This window comes from Thamnophis elegans, chromosome Z, assembly GCF_009769535.1.
Source record: "Thamnophis elegans isolate rThaEle1 chromosome Z, rThaEle1.pri, whole genome shotgun sequence".
Taxonomy (NCBI): domain Eukaryota; kingdom Metazoa; phylum Chordata; class Lepidosauria; order Squamata; family Colubridae; genus Thamnophis; species Thamnophis elegans.
Window position 1 is genome coordinate 31247009 of NC_045558.1, and position 15340 is coordinate 31262348.

The 15340-nt window shown below is 36.1% G+C and overlaps 2 protein-coding genes across 3 annotated transcripts in view; both read left to right on the plus strand.

Annotated features, from left to right (window-relative positions):
- Positions 1-955: 955 nt before the first annotated feature.
- On the plus strand, positions 956-6584 carry LOC116522417 (guanine nucleotide-binding protein G(I)/G(S)/G(O) subunit gamma-11). 2 transcript variants are annotated; one of them, XM_032237315.1, is made up of 3 exons: positions 956-1045; positions 1562-1659; positions 6059-6584. In XM_032237315.1, the coding sequence occupies exons 2-3, from the start codon at positions 1564-1566 to the stop codon at positions 6182-6184; spliced, it is 222 nt and encodes a 73-aa protein (XP_032093206.1). In that variant the 5' UTR covers positions 956-1045; positions 1562-1563; the 3' UTR covers positions 6185-6584. The 2 variants fall into 2 exon arrangements, with proteins under 2 accessions (XP_032093206.1, XP_032093207.1); XM_032237316.1 differs by lacking the exon at positions 956-1045 and adding an exon at positions 1055-1433.
- Positions 6585-9497: 2913 nt separating this feature from the next.
- LOC116522078 (probable acyl-CoA dehydrogenase 6) overlaps positions 9498-15340 on the plus strand; it is a 64939-nt gene continuing 59096 nt past the window's right edge. The window contains exon 1 of the mRNA XM_032236677.1: positions 9498-9748. Coding sequence (XP_032092568.1) covers positions 9536-9748 — 213 coding nt within the window. The 5' untranslated portion in view covers positions 9498-9535. The remainder of the gene's footprint in view (positions 9749-15340) is intronic.

Consider the following 15340-nt stretch of genomic DNA (forward strand, 5'->3'; position numbering starts at 1 on the left):
GAAAGGACGAGCTATGGTTTCACAGCTTCATGAAATTGCACTCTCTAATGGTATTTGTACCACACATTAAACTAAAATGTTGTTCTCTGGTCTATTCTGTAAGTGATGTGCAAGCTTAACCCAACCTTTGGGTTAATTCAGCAAATTATAGTTAATTTGCATGTTGTAAATTGTAGCAATATTGTCTGGATATCTCTGGATATTAAAATAATATTGGCCATAAGGAAAAAGATATATATTTCCTTTAGAGAAGGGGTGTCAAACTCGGGGCATCATGTCGTCACATGACGTATAATGACTTTCCCCCCTTCGCTAAACCAGGGTGTATCCGGGCCGCAAGTTTGATACCCCTACTTTAAAGTCATTGGAAACTGCCTTATTCCAAATTACAGCTATTTTCCTATGGAGTTTTCCACTGACCTAAGTTTTTTGTATATATATATTTTCATAATACAAGTTCCTGGGATTATTCAGTGAAGGTTCCAGGGCTAGTTGAAATAAACAGTGAGAAAGAGGACACAAACCTGCAAACAATTTATGCAAACAATAACAAAAAAATTGGAATCAGCATTTTGGATATTGTAAATACAAAACAAGACATCTTTATATAACTTGGTCAAAGTGAAGTGTGGGAAATGCAGAACCATCCCATATATGCCTTCTTAGAAGTAAGTCTATGGCATTCCATGGGGCACTCACTTAAATGAACTTCCATCTAAATGAGTAATACAGGACATGTGCGTAGAGGGACAAGCTTTTTTGTATGCTTGCCTTTCCCTATTTTCCCATGTTAGTTTTCCAAACACCCCCATTGTTTAGGTTCTCCAGCTTGGCACAGGGAAACAGCCAGATGTTTCCTTAGCAAATCTGTTTCCTGTGGAACTCTCACCATGGTTGGTATTTCCATTGTAACAAAAGGAGAGGCACACATCCTGCCTCTAATAGCTTTCTTCTCTTCACTCTGCCACTCCTCACAACTCATTTCATGCTCTCTTCATGGATAGAAGACATTTTACACTCAAACGTCTTTGCGTAGTGTGAACAGGTGTGCCAATCCCAGATTAAATTTTTCAAGTGGTTTTTTTGCCCCCACTTGGTGACAACTCTTCTATAGCTGAGCAGTTCAAGATTCCATGTAGCAGGAACGGATTCTTTTTGTGTCTGTGTTTTCTCTTAAGAGCTATTTTAGCAAATTTGGGCATGGCATGAAGGCACATGAAGGAAGGTTGGCTGGCTTTCCATGAATGTGGAAGGCCTCATTTTGGTTTGAAGCAATAAAAACTAGAAGGGGAGGGGGCAATTTTTGTGGCATATAGATTTGGACAAATACTGCTGATGAATTAAAATCCTTCAAATAGTTAGTAGGAGCTTGAGAGAACTGGCTGCAGAAGCAGCAGCTACTGTAGAGAAATCAGGAAGAATTCATGCAAAAAGTAAGGATTTTCCTACGTCAGCTGTATTCTCATAATCTTATTTTACTTTCTTACACACATACATGCACATAGAGTGGGAGAGAGAGAGAAAAAAACCCCTCTCATACTTTCTTTTTGTCCAACCCCAGCAATGCCAGCAATCAACATAGATGACCTAAGTGAGAAGGATAAATTGAAAATGGAAGTAGAACAACTCCGAAAAGAAGTCAAATTGGAAAGGCAACCTGTAAGTAGTTCACCCTAATGATTTTACCTCTTGAGTTCTGAAAAATGTTTTAAGAACAGGATTTCAGTGTTTTCAATGGTTGTGTGTATGTTGTGGGGGGACGGGACTGTTTTGCAATGTATTTCATATGGGTTATAAATGCATTGAGGATTGAGTTGCTCCACTTAAGGAAGCAAATATTTTCTCCTGGTAGATTTATTGCACATTTTCTTTTGAGAACACTGTATACAGGATTTTATAGACTAAGAAAATGTTTCCCTCTCCCTGACCTCCAATCTCTCTCAAGCAAAGTGAATAGAGATTATAGTTTATCTTATATTCCATTGTTAAAAGGATCAGCCTGATGTCACTCAAAAGTTCTTAAAATTTACAGTGGCAGGTTTGTTTAGCTTTTAGAAGTATTATAAGTATTCTCATTATTATTATTTTTCATATCAGAGGTACATTTGATATACAAGTTGTTTTTTGTCCTCTTATTTTTATTGATGCCTGATAATTTTTTTTTAAAAAAATCACCTGATAAATGATCAGTTAATGATAAGTGGATCTTGCAACAATACATAACTGGGTGGATTGCTCATTTTTACTCTCCTAATTAATTTCCTCTCTCATTTCCTCTATTTCTAACCATTTCTTACTGTATTCTCTGTAGTCAGATAATAAGCTGTGCCCAATGAAAACAATTAACCTTCGTTGAAATTATTCTTTTGTGAGTTGTTCTTTTTTTTTTTTTTTAAATTAAGCCATGTGTAATGAGAAGCCAAGCTGGTGGACCAATTTAATATATTATTATATTTCATAAGCAAGAATGGGACTTTTAGCATTTTCTTTCTTTGGACACTAAAATGCCAAGGACTGTCTCTGCTGGTAATAGCATTTTCATCCTTATGGGACTGTTTTGTTTATCCAAAAATAGTTATAGCTGATTTATCATATTTTACACTCTAGAATGGGACTTTTTGAGGGGGGGGGGGCAAAATGCCTTGAGCTCTTTTTACTGATTCTCATTGCCTTTTCCCTACCTGTAACCCCAACCACAGCCTGGGAATGACTGTAGAGAACGTCTGTTTAACATTCGTGGCAAAATGGATGACACAAACACAGCTTAAACAAAACCCATAATTATCACGAAAGGAAAGAAGTGTGAACAGGATAATTATGGGTTGTAGAAGCAGAGAGTTAATTTTGGGATGTTTTATAGCTTAAATATAAGACTTAACGGGCCAAGTTATAAAACAGCATGGAAGAAATGAATGGTCAAAGGGGGAGGGAGTATTCTAAGCCGTATTCAGAATTGTGATTGCCACGCTAGATAATTTCCATGACATAAAAATGAGGCTTTTACCTGACTAGGGAAATTGTTTCCAGAAATCTGGACAACTGTGTATTTCCTGAACACATAATAAAGTGGATAAATATAGCATCACTAGTGCATTAGCAGAAATGGCAAATTTATAAAATTACCTCAATGGTAATGTAAGTACCAGGACGTATTAAATATATGTTAACATTATGTAATATTAGTGCTGTTTTTGAATGATACATGATTGCTGATACTGTATTTACAGAGATAGCCATAATTCCAAATTTAAAAAAATCTGCTTTATGTTAAGATAATATAGATTCTATTTTTCAAATTAAAAGTAACACATTTATCTTCACAATGTATTATACGTTTATTTTAAATATTATTTTGATTTGATTTATACTTATCTGTTCTTCTCCAGAAGAAACCTTAATCTTACTTTTCCTTCTCTCCTCTCTCTCCATAGCCAAATCTTTAAAAATATCAAAAATGAAATTTAAACATCTACAAACAATATATAAACATATAACAATAAACATTTTAAAAGCAGCCGTTTGATTTTGGAATATTATTCCATAAATTCCTATGTTAACTGACATTTATTGTTTATGTAAACAGAGTAAAGTATGTCTTTAAGCATTGTCTAAAAAATGTTTGGGAGCATAGATCTCCTCTAATTGGGGAGACTTTTTCATTGAGAGGAGTTTTAATTGGCTTTGAAATAAAGCACTTTGGAGATTTTATCTCTGATATCATCCAATGTATTCAGTAGTTCACCTGGGAAGGCCTACTTACGGTTCCCAAAGGTTGGTTCAACTCAAAATATGATGGCCTGGATTACAGCCTAACAATGATACAACTCAAATACTGCAATGTATTTTCCATAAATTCAAAAGTGCAACATGCTAAGTCAGATGGCTAAAAGGAACAACATAATATAGACGCCAAAATATTGCACTAACTGGCAAGTTAACATTTCTCTTTTTTCCCCTAAACAGGTGAACATACTTCCAAACAAAAGTGCTAAACTGTAGCTTTATATTCTAAGAATGCCTGCATAATCTATTGGTGCCCAGATTAATTACTAAAATGCCTGACATTGGGTACCTACCTAATCTAAAATTTGGTACCAAATTTAGATGGGAGAAGCAGAAAGGCTTCTCCTAAATGTTTTTAATAAAAATATCTTATAAAAACAATGACAGTCTGATACTTCATACTTAAATATGAAAGCAGACAATACTTGTCTTTTTTTGTTAATTATGGATTTTAAGAGAAGAAATAGAACTATATACAAATACTTTCTACAATAAACTATTATAAAACATGTCCTTTAAATTGTTGGTAAATCCTGAATGTATTGTTTCACCCTGTGTAAAATAAATACAATTCTGCTAGTCCTGATCAAATAACTATTTTCCCTTAGCTTTTTGAACAAATTAATTTTCTCAAATACTTTCTGAAGCAGACTCATTACTTCTCAATTTGTTTTCCAAATAAAAGATTATCCAAGCATTTCCACTGATGGATTTGAATTGAACGAAGTTGGTTTAAGGCAACTTCATATGATAAATAGATATCTTAGTTTTAAGTGAAAGTGTTTTAAATAAAATTTTAGAATAGCCATAGTTCATATAAATAATGGTTATACTAGGGCAAAACTTTCTATTCTTCCATTTAATTTCTATTTTATTTAATTATTTAATGACCTGAATTCTGTATGGCACTTCTTGTACTGGAATCATTCATATTATGTACAGCATATATTGTCAACATGCCAAAACAGCATAATTAAAATTTTAACTGGAATGCCTCTACAGAGAGTATTATCCTACTTTTGTATAATCCTTGCTAACAAATTTACGACGTGTAAGTTTCCAAGTCTTCTTTTTTAAATATCAAAAAGTCTTGGACTTTTAATATTTTAGATTACCTTATCACATCTTTGTACCAGTGGTGGGTTGCCAATCTTTTTTCTACCAGTTTGGGCATGTGCAGAAGTGTCCTGATGGGTGGGTGGAGCCTCCTGCCATCGCTACTACTGGTTCGCTCAATCCAGGGAGAACCTGGAGCAACCCACCTCTGCTTTGTTTGCCCTATGACTTTCACCTTTCCTAAATCATAATGCTAAATATTGCATTATACTGTATATCTCTTGTTGGCAAAAATGATTAGCATGAAATGTATCCCCATTGCTAATTTATATTCTGGTTCTGTTGGCTTTATCAATGCCACTAATTATTGCCAGGCCCCTGAATTCCTACAAAGGTAATTGGCGAGAAACCTTATAGACTGTGCTTGTATGAAAAAATACTGCTTACTTCCATCCTTACAGAACAGTAAGAGAGTTTTATTCAGCACATGGGGAAAAAGAATGCTGTTCATTTTATTATGCAATAATTAATTACAAACATTATGCAAGCTATTCTGGGATACATTATTTCAGTGTTTTTCAACCACTGTGCCGCGGCACACTAGTGTGCCGTGACATAGTGTAAGGTGTGCCGTGGGAAAATTACTTTATATATAGTCAATATAGGCACAGAGTTAAATTTTTTTAACATTTTCTAATGGTGGTGTGCCTCGTGATTTTTTTCATGAAAAAAGTGTGCCTTTGCACAAAAAAGGTTGAAAAACACTGCATTATTTCATACATACCCAGTATGCCAGTGGTGGGTTCCGGATCCCGTTGCAACCGGTACGGTGCAACCGGGCGTCCACCACATGAACGTGTGTACTTACCGCCCATGATGCTCCACGATGCCTCTGTGATGCTCTAGTTGCTCAGCCGAGCGTCACTCAGGTGCCATATGCTCTGTGTGCGTAAGCCCTGAAAACCTCAAATACCGGTAAGGAGCGTGGGCAGGTGGGCCCTCCGGAGTAAGTACCAGAATGGTACTGGTGCTCCCAGCAAGCACCGGTACACCCATATTGGGGCGTACTGGTCATAACCCACCAATGCAGTATGCATATGTTATGCTTCTTATGGTACATAACAAATCCTTCTTCTCTCCCTTAGTTTCAAAAACTCTGCATATCTTTCCTATCTCTATAAAAAAAATTTAAATGTGTTTTTCTCTTATTTTCCTTAAGGTGTCTAAGTGTTCTGAAGAAATTAAAAATTATATTGAAGAAAGATCGGGAGAAGACCCTCTAGTTAAAGGCATTCCTGAAGAGAGGAACCCTTTTAAAGAGAAAGGAGGGTGTGTAATTGCATAGAAGAATACAGATAATTTTGAAACTGGGAAAAATAAACTACCATAGTATACAGCTAGTTTAATTTAAAGCTCAGGAATCTTACTGTGCAAATTAAGAGGTTTTTTTTTTAAAAAAAGCAAGAAAATAAATGATTGTTTTGCTATTTCCTGAAACATATTATCATATTACCATATTATTAAATTTCTTTCAAGAGGCTGTTTTGTATTCTTAATTTCTTGCATTCGCTGATTGAAATTATTATTAACCACAGTATAATTTTGGCAAAAAAAAATCTTAATGAAACAATATGACAACCTCCCTTCTGAATATAGGATTTTAGTACAAATGTCCTCATGTCAATGAATATATGCAATGAAATTTCATTTTACTGTATGCCTATTAGTGTACATTTAAAGTGACAATAAAGTTATTCTAAGTCTCTAAGTCTAGATTGTTAATCTCCAATTCTCATTAGCCTTCACGATTGGTCCTGCAAAATCTAATTCAGCAACAACTGGAAGATCATAGATTTTGCCTGCTCCTAAAACAAGTCCTCAACTTACAACCATTGTTTAGGAACTATTACAACAGCACTAAAAAGGTGATTTACAATCAATCTGGTCCATCCTTATAACCATTGCAGCATCTTCCTAGTCAAAATTCCAACAGCCTATATTTTCAACTGTGGTAGTGCCCCAGGATCATATGATCATTGTTTATGACTTTCCCAGATGACTTCTCACAAGCAGAGTCAATGAGGGAAGCCAGATTCACTTAGCAATCACGATTCATTTAACAACTGCAGTGATTCACAATTATGGAAAACAAAAAAGAGTGTAAAACTGTATATGCTTCACTTCACAATCACTGTGCTCCACAACACAAATTCTGGTCCCGGTTGAAGTTATAAGTTGAGTATCTAGAAGTAGTATTGTCCAAATCTAAATGAACACAAGTAATATATTTATTAATGCTACAGTTTTACATCTGAAGTACATTTTTGAGATGGATGATAAAGTTTGGTCAATTGGTTCCCAACTTAGCAAGAGAAAAGAGACTTTTGGATAATGGGATTCTTGAGAGTTTTCAAGCTTCTCATAGTGCCTCAACAATTCAAAATATATTCTGACTATGATGGAGACTAGCTCTGTTCTTAAATAAGCAGCAAGTATATTGGGGGAGACTCTAAAATCTACCTAATGAAATGGTTTTGGAGTACTTCCAATGGACCATAACCTTCTAGTCCCAGTCTCAGATTTCAGTTTTATATAACATCTGGGTTACCACCTTGCTTTAAAATATAGGGTTAAAAGTTTGGTGGAATAGAGTGATTTTGTTGGCTGCTTCTTAAAAAAATACTAAGAGGGAAGGATTGGATAGAAACCTAGGGTTAAAGTTCCAAAATATGGTTATCACACTCCTTTAATCTCTGATTAAGAGAAACTTGTAACATTCTTTTTGCATACCTAAAGTCAGGAACAACTAGCCCCCTAGAGTCGGGAATGACTAGCACATATGTGCAAGGAGAACTGTTATCTTTATATATACATATACATCAGGGATGGGTTCCTGCCAGTTCTAACCTCTTCTATAGAAGAGGTTCCATAAATCTACAGTGCCATTTAGAACAAGTTCCAGCTCCCTCCCGCCTCCCGTCCACACATCATCAAGATGAAGAGCAAGAGGAGGAATTCTGGGAGTTGAAGTCCACAAGTCTTAAAGCTATCAAGTTTGAACATCCCTGGGTTTTTTTTTTCCTAAAGGATTAGGAGTGCAAGGGTTTTGTAACTTGACAACTTTAAGACTTGTACACTTCAATACCAGAGTTCCTGTGTCAACATGACTGGAATTCTGGGAGTTGAAGTCCACAAGTCTTAAAGCTGTCAAATTTGAACACCCCTGGGAGTTTTTTTCCTAAAGGGTTAGAGGTGCAAGGATCTTGTAACTTGACAGCTTTATGACTTGTACACTTTAATGCCAGAGTTCCTGAGCCAACATGACTGGAGGAGGAATTCTGGGAGTTGAAGTCCACAAGTCTTAAAGCTGTCAAGTTTGAACACCCCTGGGGTTTTTTTCCCTAAAGGGTTAGAGGTGCAAGGGTCTTGTAACTTGACAACTTTAAGACTTGCACACTTTATTGCCAGAGTTCCTGAGCCAACATGACTGGAGGAGGAATTCTGGGAGTTGAAGTCCACAAGTCTTAAAGCTGTCAAGTTTGAACACCCCTGGGGTTTTTTCCCTAAAGGGTTATAGGTGCAAGGGTCTTGTAACTTGACAGCTTTAAGACTTGCATACTTTAATGCCAGAGTTCCTGAGCCAACATGACTGGAGGAGGAATTCTGGGAGTTAAAATCCACAAGTCTTAAAGCTGTCAATTTGAACACCCCTGGATTTTTTTTCTAAAGGGTTAGGGGTGCAAGGGTCTTGTAACTTGACAGCTTCAAATGCCAGAGTTTCTGAGCCAACATTTTGGTTGCTAAGCAAGAGCGTTAAGTGAGTTTCACCACATTTTACAAGTTGGCCACACCCACACAGTCACATGTCTGGCAAGCCACTCTCACAATGCAGACCACACCTACAGAAGAGGTTCTAAAAATTTTTTAAACACACACACACACACACACACACACACACACACACACAAATATAGTATTTAGGCTTCTGAATTAAAATTGTAGCTATAAAAGCAACTTATGCTATTGAGATGAAGCAGTCCATTACTCCCATAATATCCATCCTAGTTATAATTTATAGACATTGTAGCATAACTGGAAGGCATCAGGCTGGGTGATACTGATTAACCCTTTTATCAATTCATTACACACGTGTTTAAACTGCAGTGTTTAATTTGAACTTAAAAAAAAACATTCTTTTTAGCAGAATCCAAAGTTGGCAGATAGTTAATAAAGCAGATTTCCTGTAAAATTCTAGGAATGGAGACTATCAAGACGTGAATTACGAAGAACAACTATGAAGACCCTGGGGGGGGGGGGGAGTTAAATCAATTTTTTAAAACTTCCTATTTAAAGTCAGTGGAGTTCAGTGCTCTTATCAAATTCCAAGCTTTGGTTGACCGATCCACATCCACTTTTCACGATTTTTGGAAATTTAACACACACACAAACACACACCCTTCAGGAAAATTCGAACACTTGTGTCCTATTTTACTTCTTTCTGAGAGATGCTTATATAATAGGGTAATCCTCCGCTGTCAGTGACTGTTCTGCAGATCTCTACATCAGCAATTGTGGAGTGTTTTAAAGACCCAGCGCAGAATAACTACTCCTTAGTAGCAAAACATCTGCAGGCGGGGCTTATCCGCCGCTTTCGAACGATAGCGCATGCGCCGGTCGTGCACACTACCCAATAAGCATGGCGTCCCCTCGGAGCTCTCTCTTGAGTGCCAAAGTGTTAATGAAGTTATTAAAACTACCGTTACGACGTTTTGTTGGCGTTTCAATTGGACGCTTTCTACAAAGATGTTCGCTTAATCCGAGCCATTGCTCTTATAGTAGTGGTGCCCCGTCCGGAAGTCATTTATTATACACCGCAGATCATTTTGCTTTAAGAGCGTCTCTGAGAAAGGTACTTTTTTATTAATTAGCTCTATGTGGAAGGCAAAACTAGCTTTTATCCTTTTACCCACTTCTTTGGTTATAGGGACGTCTCAGGGGACAGAACCTGGAATTAGATTTCTCCGTCGTCAGATCGCCTCAAGATCGCTTGGTGGAAAAAGTTTTGAAGTTTGTCAACTTTGGAGTCACACAAATCGCCCGTTTCACTCACTCGGAATTTTATTATTCTTCCGTCATATTGGTGGAGAGATTCAGATTTAAAAAGGCAAAATGCTACATCTCAGTGGGAACTTATAATATTGTGTGGTAATTCTTGTTATTCCTCCCTCCCCCGCAATAACCTTGCAAGTATAGATATGTCTTTCTGAGACACTGCAAAGGCTCTTTGAATCCCAGTTGTTTAAGTAATACTTCATACGATTGTTACAAATATTCATTATTATATACTGCAGAATATAGTATTAAGTGAAACATCTCTATTCTGAGTTGCCTTTTAAAATATTTGCAGAAAAAAAGAATTTAACTCTAAGATTTGTAATTTGGATTGTTGGGCAAATGTCAGTGCTGCTTCTGACTTTTTCATAATTATTAGACTTTTGCAAAAATTACTTTTAGCTCTAAGGGGGTCATTCCCACAACTAAATTAAAGTGATATCCACCCAAATTTGAGGTAGCAGAAAATGATAATCATCTAAAATTCGCTTTCCCCATTCCTATTTTGCCACAGGTATTCCTTGCAATGGAAGAGTTAATTCCCATTTGACCTTTCAACTGCTCTTCTTGGAATTTGCTTACTATTTGCAAGTTATTTTTAAATACCTTATGGCTTTGTTGCTCTTCTAAAAATGGTAAAATTGCATTCAAAGTCAGTCTAGCAAAAGCTGATAGGCACCAATGTACTCTGCAGTACAGGAATGACAGGCTCTTCCTGTCCCCCCTGCTTCATCTCACAGCTCCTGTTACTTTGCTGTTTAGCCACTGTTGACTTCAGTGATCCTCAATGTTTTGGACACCAGGAACTGGTTGTGTGGAGAGAGGTTTTTCCAGGGACCGGAAAGAGTATGGTTTTATGTGCTGCCTGCGTCCTGCAGATGGGACTTTGCTTGTTTGTGCATACCAGTTGCTGGCATGCCAGGCCCTGGACCGGGGGTTGGAACCCCTCATTTACGTCTCTGACCAGAGATTGGGCTAAAGAGAGGCCCCAGATTGGAAATGATCTCCTGCTTCCTAGAGCAGACAGTGTTGAAGGATAGAACTTAGGGGCTGGAACAGAGGACGTTGTAGTGAGGCCAATAGAAGTTAAATATTTAGTTACAATTTTTTTTTTTTTAGTAAGCATTTTTATTAATTAAAACCTGACTGCTTTAGAAGAATTGGGGCAGCATAATGACTCATTAGTTAAGATGCTAGTCTTAACATCTGTAAAGCCAACAGGTCAGGTTCAAAATTTGAGCACCACGAGATGGGTTGAGCTCCCATTACCCCAGTAGTGCCAACCTAACCATTTGAAAGTATGCAAGTGTGAGTAGGTAAATAGGTATCACTTCAGTGGGAAGGTTAATGCATACTGTATTTTCATGATGGCCACATGATGATGGAAGCATCTCCCAGACAACAAAGGCTCGCTCAGTTGAGAATAAGAGATGAGCACCATCCCCTTGAGCTGGACATTAGTAGACAGGGCGAACCTTTAAAACCTTAGAAGAATTAAAAATACTAATATGCAACCAATATTAATTCATTTAATACCAAAGTGTGGAAAAGTCCCTATGTTTGCTAATATTGGCTTATACAGTAATGCCATTTAATATAGTGTTTTTTAAACTTGGCAACTTTAAAATGTGGAAGTTTGAGCAACACAAATGTAATGCATCTGTATTTAGAAGTAACTTTGATGAGTTAAATGGATCAACTTCAGTGGTGAAATTCTTTTTTTTTATTACCAATTCTGTGTGTGTGACTTGGCGGGCGTGGCAGGGGAAGGATACTGAAAAATCTCCATTCCCTCCCCACTCCTAGAGGAAAGATACTGCAAAATCTCTATTCCCACCTTACTCTGGGGCCAGCCAGAGGTGTTATTTGCTGGTTCTCTGAACTACTCAAAATTCCCGCTACTGGTTTTCCAGATTTTGTCAGAACCTGCTGAATTTCACCCCTGGTCTTCTTCCTATGTGACGAAATACATGATTACAATCTTAAAATATTTAATGTATTTTTTTAAAAACCTAGGAAGTGGGGTGAACCCCTTTCCCCCAACTTACACTTGTTTTGAGGAATACGTTTAATAAGTGACAAATGTGAGATGGGCAATTATACCAAGCAAATATTTTTTTTTTAAAAAAAAAAACAGTCTAGCATCTTTCCCCTCAGCCTTCTGTTATGTTCATATGTTTTGTCTCTTAGTAGTAGAAAATTCTAGAAAAAAGCTTCTGCATATTGACTAATTGACCTGGAAAGAACCATTTGTTTGAAAATTAGATCAATTCAATATGTACTTAATATTTTTACCTGAACAAAATGTTTCCGTTTAGGCTGCATAGTTGTAATACCGGTATTTGGTGTATTTAGTTAAATTGTTGCACATGCTGCTTAGCCTTCTTCACACATTAAAGAGGTGCCTTGTTCTAATGTAGCTTTCACTACTCAAGGATAGAAAGGCAACAGTTGCTTCATTTGGAAACAATGTCAAAGATGTGTAGAAAGTTGTGTTCTGCATGTCAGTAGTTGAAGTAATGGCAGTAGTTGTAAACTGGACTAGAAATGAAATCAAACCAAATAACAGTTATTGTTCAAGAGTTTATTATATATCCATTATTACTCACTGATTATTGAATATAAGATGTGATTGTTACTTTCTTTTTATTAAAAATGATTTGAGCATTATATTACATAATCAAAGTGAATTTATTAAGGATTACAGACTTAGTTTATTAAGGATTTCTCTATCACATTTTTTATTAAAGTTTTTTTTATTTTTTATTTTCAAAACAAACACAACACATAACATCTTCCTTTTTTATATACTGTAGAAAGTGTATCAGTTGGTTACAAAAGACTTTCGTGCATCTCTTTCACAGTCATCAAGCATATTCATATTAACGCAAGTATTTTAACTCAGATATTTATACATGTTAACGTCATCAAACCTCCATTTTCATTTGACTATAGTTGTTTAAATGTCCATCATAAAATATACCAAGGTTTAATACATAACCACATACTGGCATTTCATTTACTATTTCTAAAATCCTCCAATGACATTAAATCCTTATATCCTATTCTAGTTAAACATCCATAATATTTAATAACAAAGTTTTCTATTCTTCTTTCCAAATCACTGTTTATAATTTAAATCCCATTTCCTTATATTGTACCCATACATATATATACGTTATTATCATTATCCCTCCTTTATTTGACTATATCCTGCATCATATCATTTTCCCCCCTAGTAATCAAAACTTAATTGAGTCGAACTTAATTCTTTTACTATTATTATTATTATTATACAATTGTATCACAGCGGCCAGTTGTTTCGCCGGATTTGGCATTGGTTACTAGTCGGGCCCCACCCAGGGGCCTAGGACGTCATAACGTATTTTCGTAATATGCGTGCAGATCCAAATTGCATTTGACTGATGGTGATTTTGTCAATTTTTAACTGATTTAAATGTAATTCCAGTGCTTTTGGAATAGCACCCAGTGTGCCAATTACCACTGGAATTACCACTGCTGGTTTGTGCCATAGTCGTTGAATTTCAATTTTTAAGTCCTGGTATTTTGCAATTTTTTCATGTTCCTTCTCAGCTACCCTGCTATCACCTGGTATTGCAATGTCTATGATTGTGACCTTATTTTTCTCAACCAGTGTGATGTCTGGTGTATTATGCGCCAGTATTTTGTCTGTTTGTATGCGAAAATCCCACAAGATCTTGACCATCTGATTTTCGGTGACTTTTTCAGGCTGATGTTCCCACCAGTTTGTTGCTGTTTTAATATTATAATTTTTGCACAAATTCCAATGGATCATTTGTGCTACTGAATTGTGCTGCAATTTATAATCAGTCTGTGCGATTTTTTTACAGCAGCTGAGTATGTGATCAACAGTTTCATCAGCTTCTTTGCAAAGTCTGCATTTGGCATCATCAGAGGATTTTTCAATTTTGGCCTTAATGCATTTGTGCGGATAGCTTGTTCTTGCGCAGCCAGGATTAGTGACTCTGTTTCTTTCTTTTCTTTTTCTTTTTTATAAATTATTTTTATTTTTTGTTACATAGACAACAATGGTAAAGGGAGAGGATGGAAAGAAAAAAAGGGGGGGGGAGGGAAAACCCATCTTCACATACAATATGTCGTTTAATCACAGGTGCATCCCTACTAAGTTTATACATCCCGTATCTCTCTATTGTATATTTAATAAGCACCACAATAAGCTACGGTTTAAAAAACAAAAAACAACAAAATAAAACAAGGGAGAGAGGAAGAAAAAAAAAGGGTGGGGGAAGGGGGGGAGGCCAAAAAGGACAAAAAAAAAGGTTCAAGAAGGAAAGGGGGGGGGAAGGGTGGGGGGAGGGGGGGAGGCCAAAAAGGACAAAAAAAGGTCCAAGAAGGAAAGGGAAAAAAACAAAACAAAAACAAAAACAAAAAAGAAAAAAAAAACCATCATCACATGCAGCATGTCGTTTGATTACGGTTGTTTTAACATCTACATCTTCAAATAATGTTTACCATCTCAGATATTTCCTCTAATGTAACTAAAGGTCTCATTTTCCTTCTACCATATATATTCAGTTAACATTAGCATTGTTTTCCCCCAGAGAATATACTTCTATTCATTGTTAATCTTGCATTTCATACCTTCAAACAGAGATCTTATTCCTTCATTGTTCAGCAAGGCATCGCTGTCTATATATACCAGTTTTCATTTGTTCCCCTATTAGAATTGCCTTATCAGCAGCGAAATATCATTATAATAAATTCTTAACCTTATACATTATATCACCAGACCTTATATTAGTACTTCCTTATATCATTGTTGAATTATTTCACAGCATAATTATATCATCATTTACTTTTTCCAATTAGGGCATAAGTGTATCATTTTTCATTTCCAAAATTTTGTTTTTTTTCCCTTAGCCATTGATAAAACAAGTCCCATATCTTATAAAATTGTTCATCCTCTTGCTCTCTAATTTCAAATGTCAATTTACTCATTTCGGCACAGTCCATTATTTTTCGAATGATTTCTTCCTCTTTTGGTATTGTTTCATTTTTCCAGTTTTTTGCAAATACAATTCTGGCTGCTGTTACAACATTTACAATCAAATATTTTAAGTCTTTGTTGTAGGTTTCTGGTAAAATTCCCAATAAAAAGACCTCTGGTTTAAAGTCTATTTGTTTGTGTATCATTTTCTCCAACCACATGTGGATTTTAGTCCAGTATCTTTTAGCTTCAGTGCAAGTCCACCACATGTGGTAGTATGAGCCAGGTATCTGGTGACATTTCCAACACTTTTCTGATTTATTCTTGAACATTCTTGCGATTCTGGTCGTGGGTAGATGCCACCTGTAAAACATCTTATACAAGTTTTCTCTATATGCA

What these genes read in the sequence shown, in the direction of transcription:
- LOC116522417 (XM_032237315.1), top strand. Translation starts at nt 1,564, where the DNA reads ATGCCAGCAATCAACATAGATGACCTAAGTGAGAAGGATAAATTGAAA. An exon ending in TCAAATTGGAAAGGCAACCT is followed by an intron (nt 1,660 to 6,058) that starts GTAAGTAGTTCA and finishes ATTTTCCTTAAG; the next exon opens with GTGTCTAAGTGTTCTGAAGA.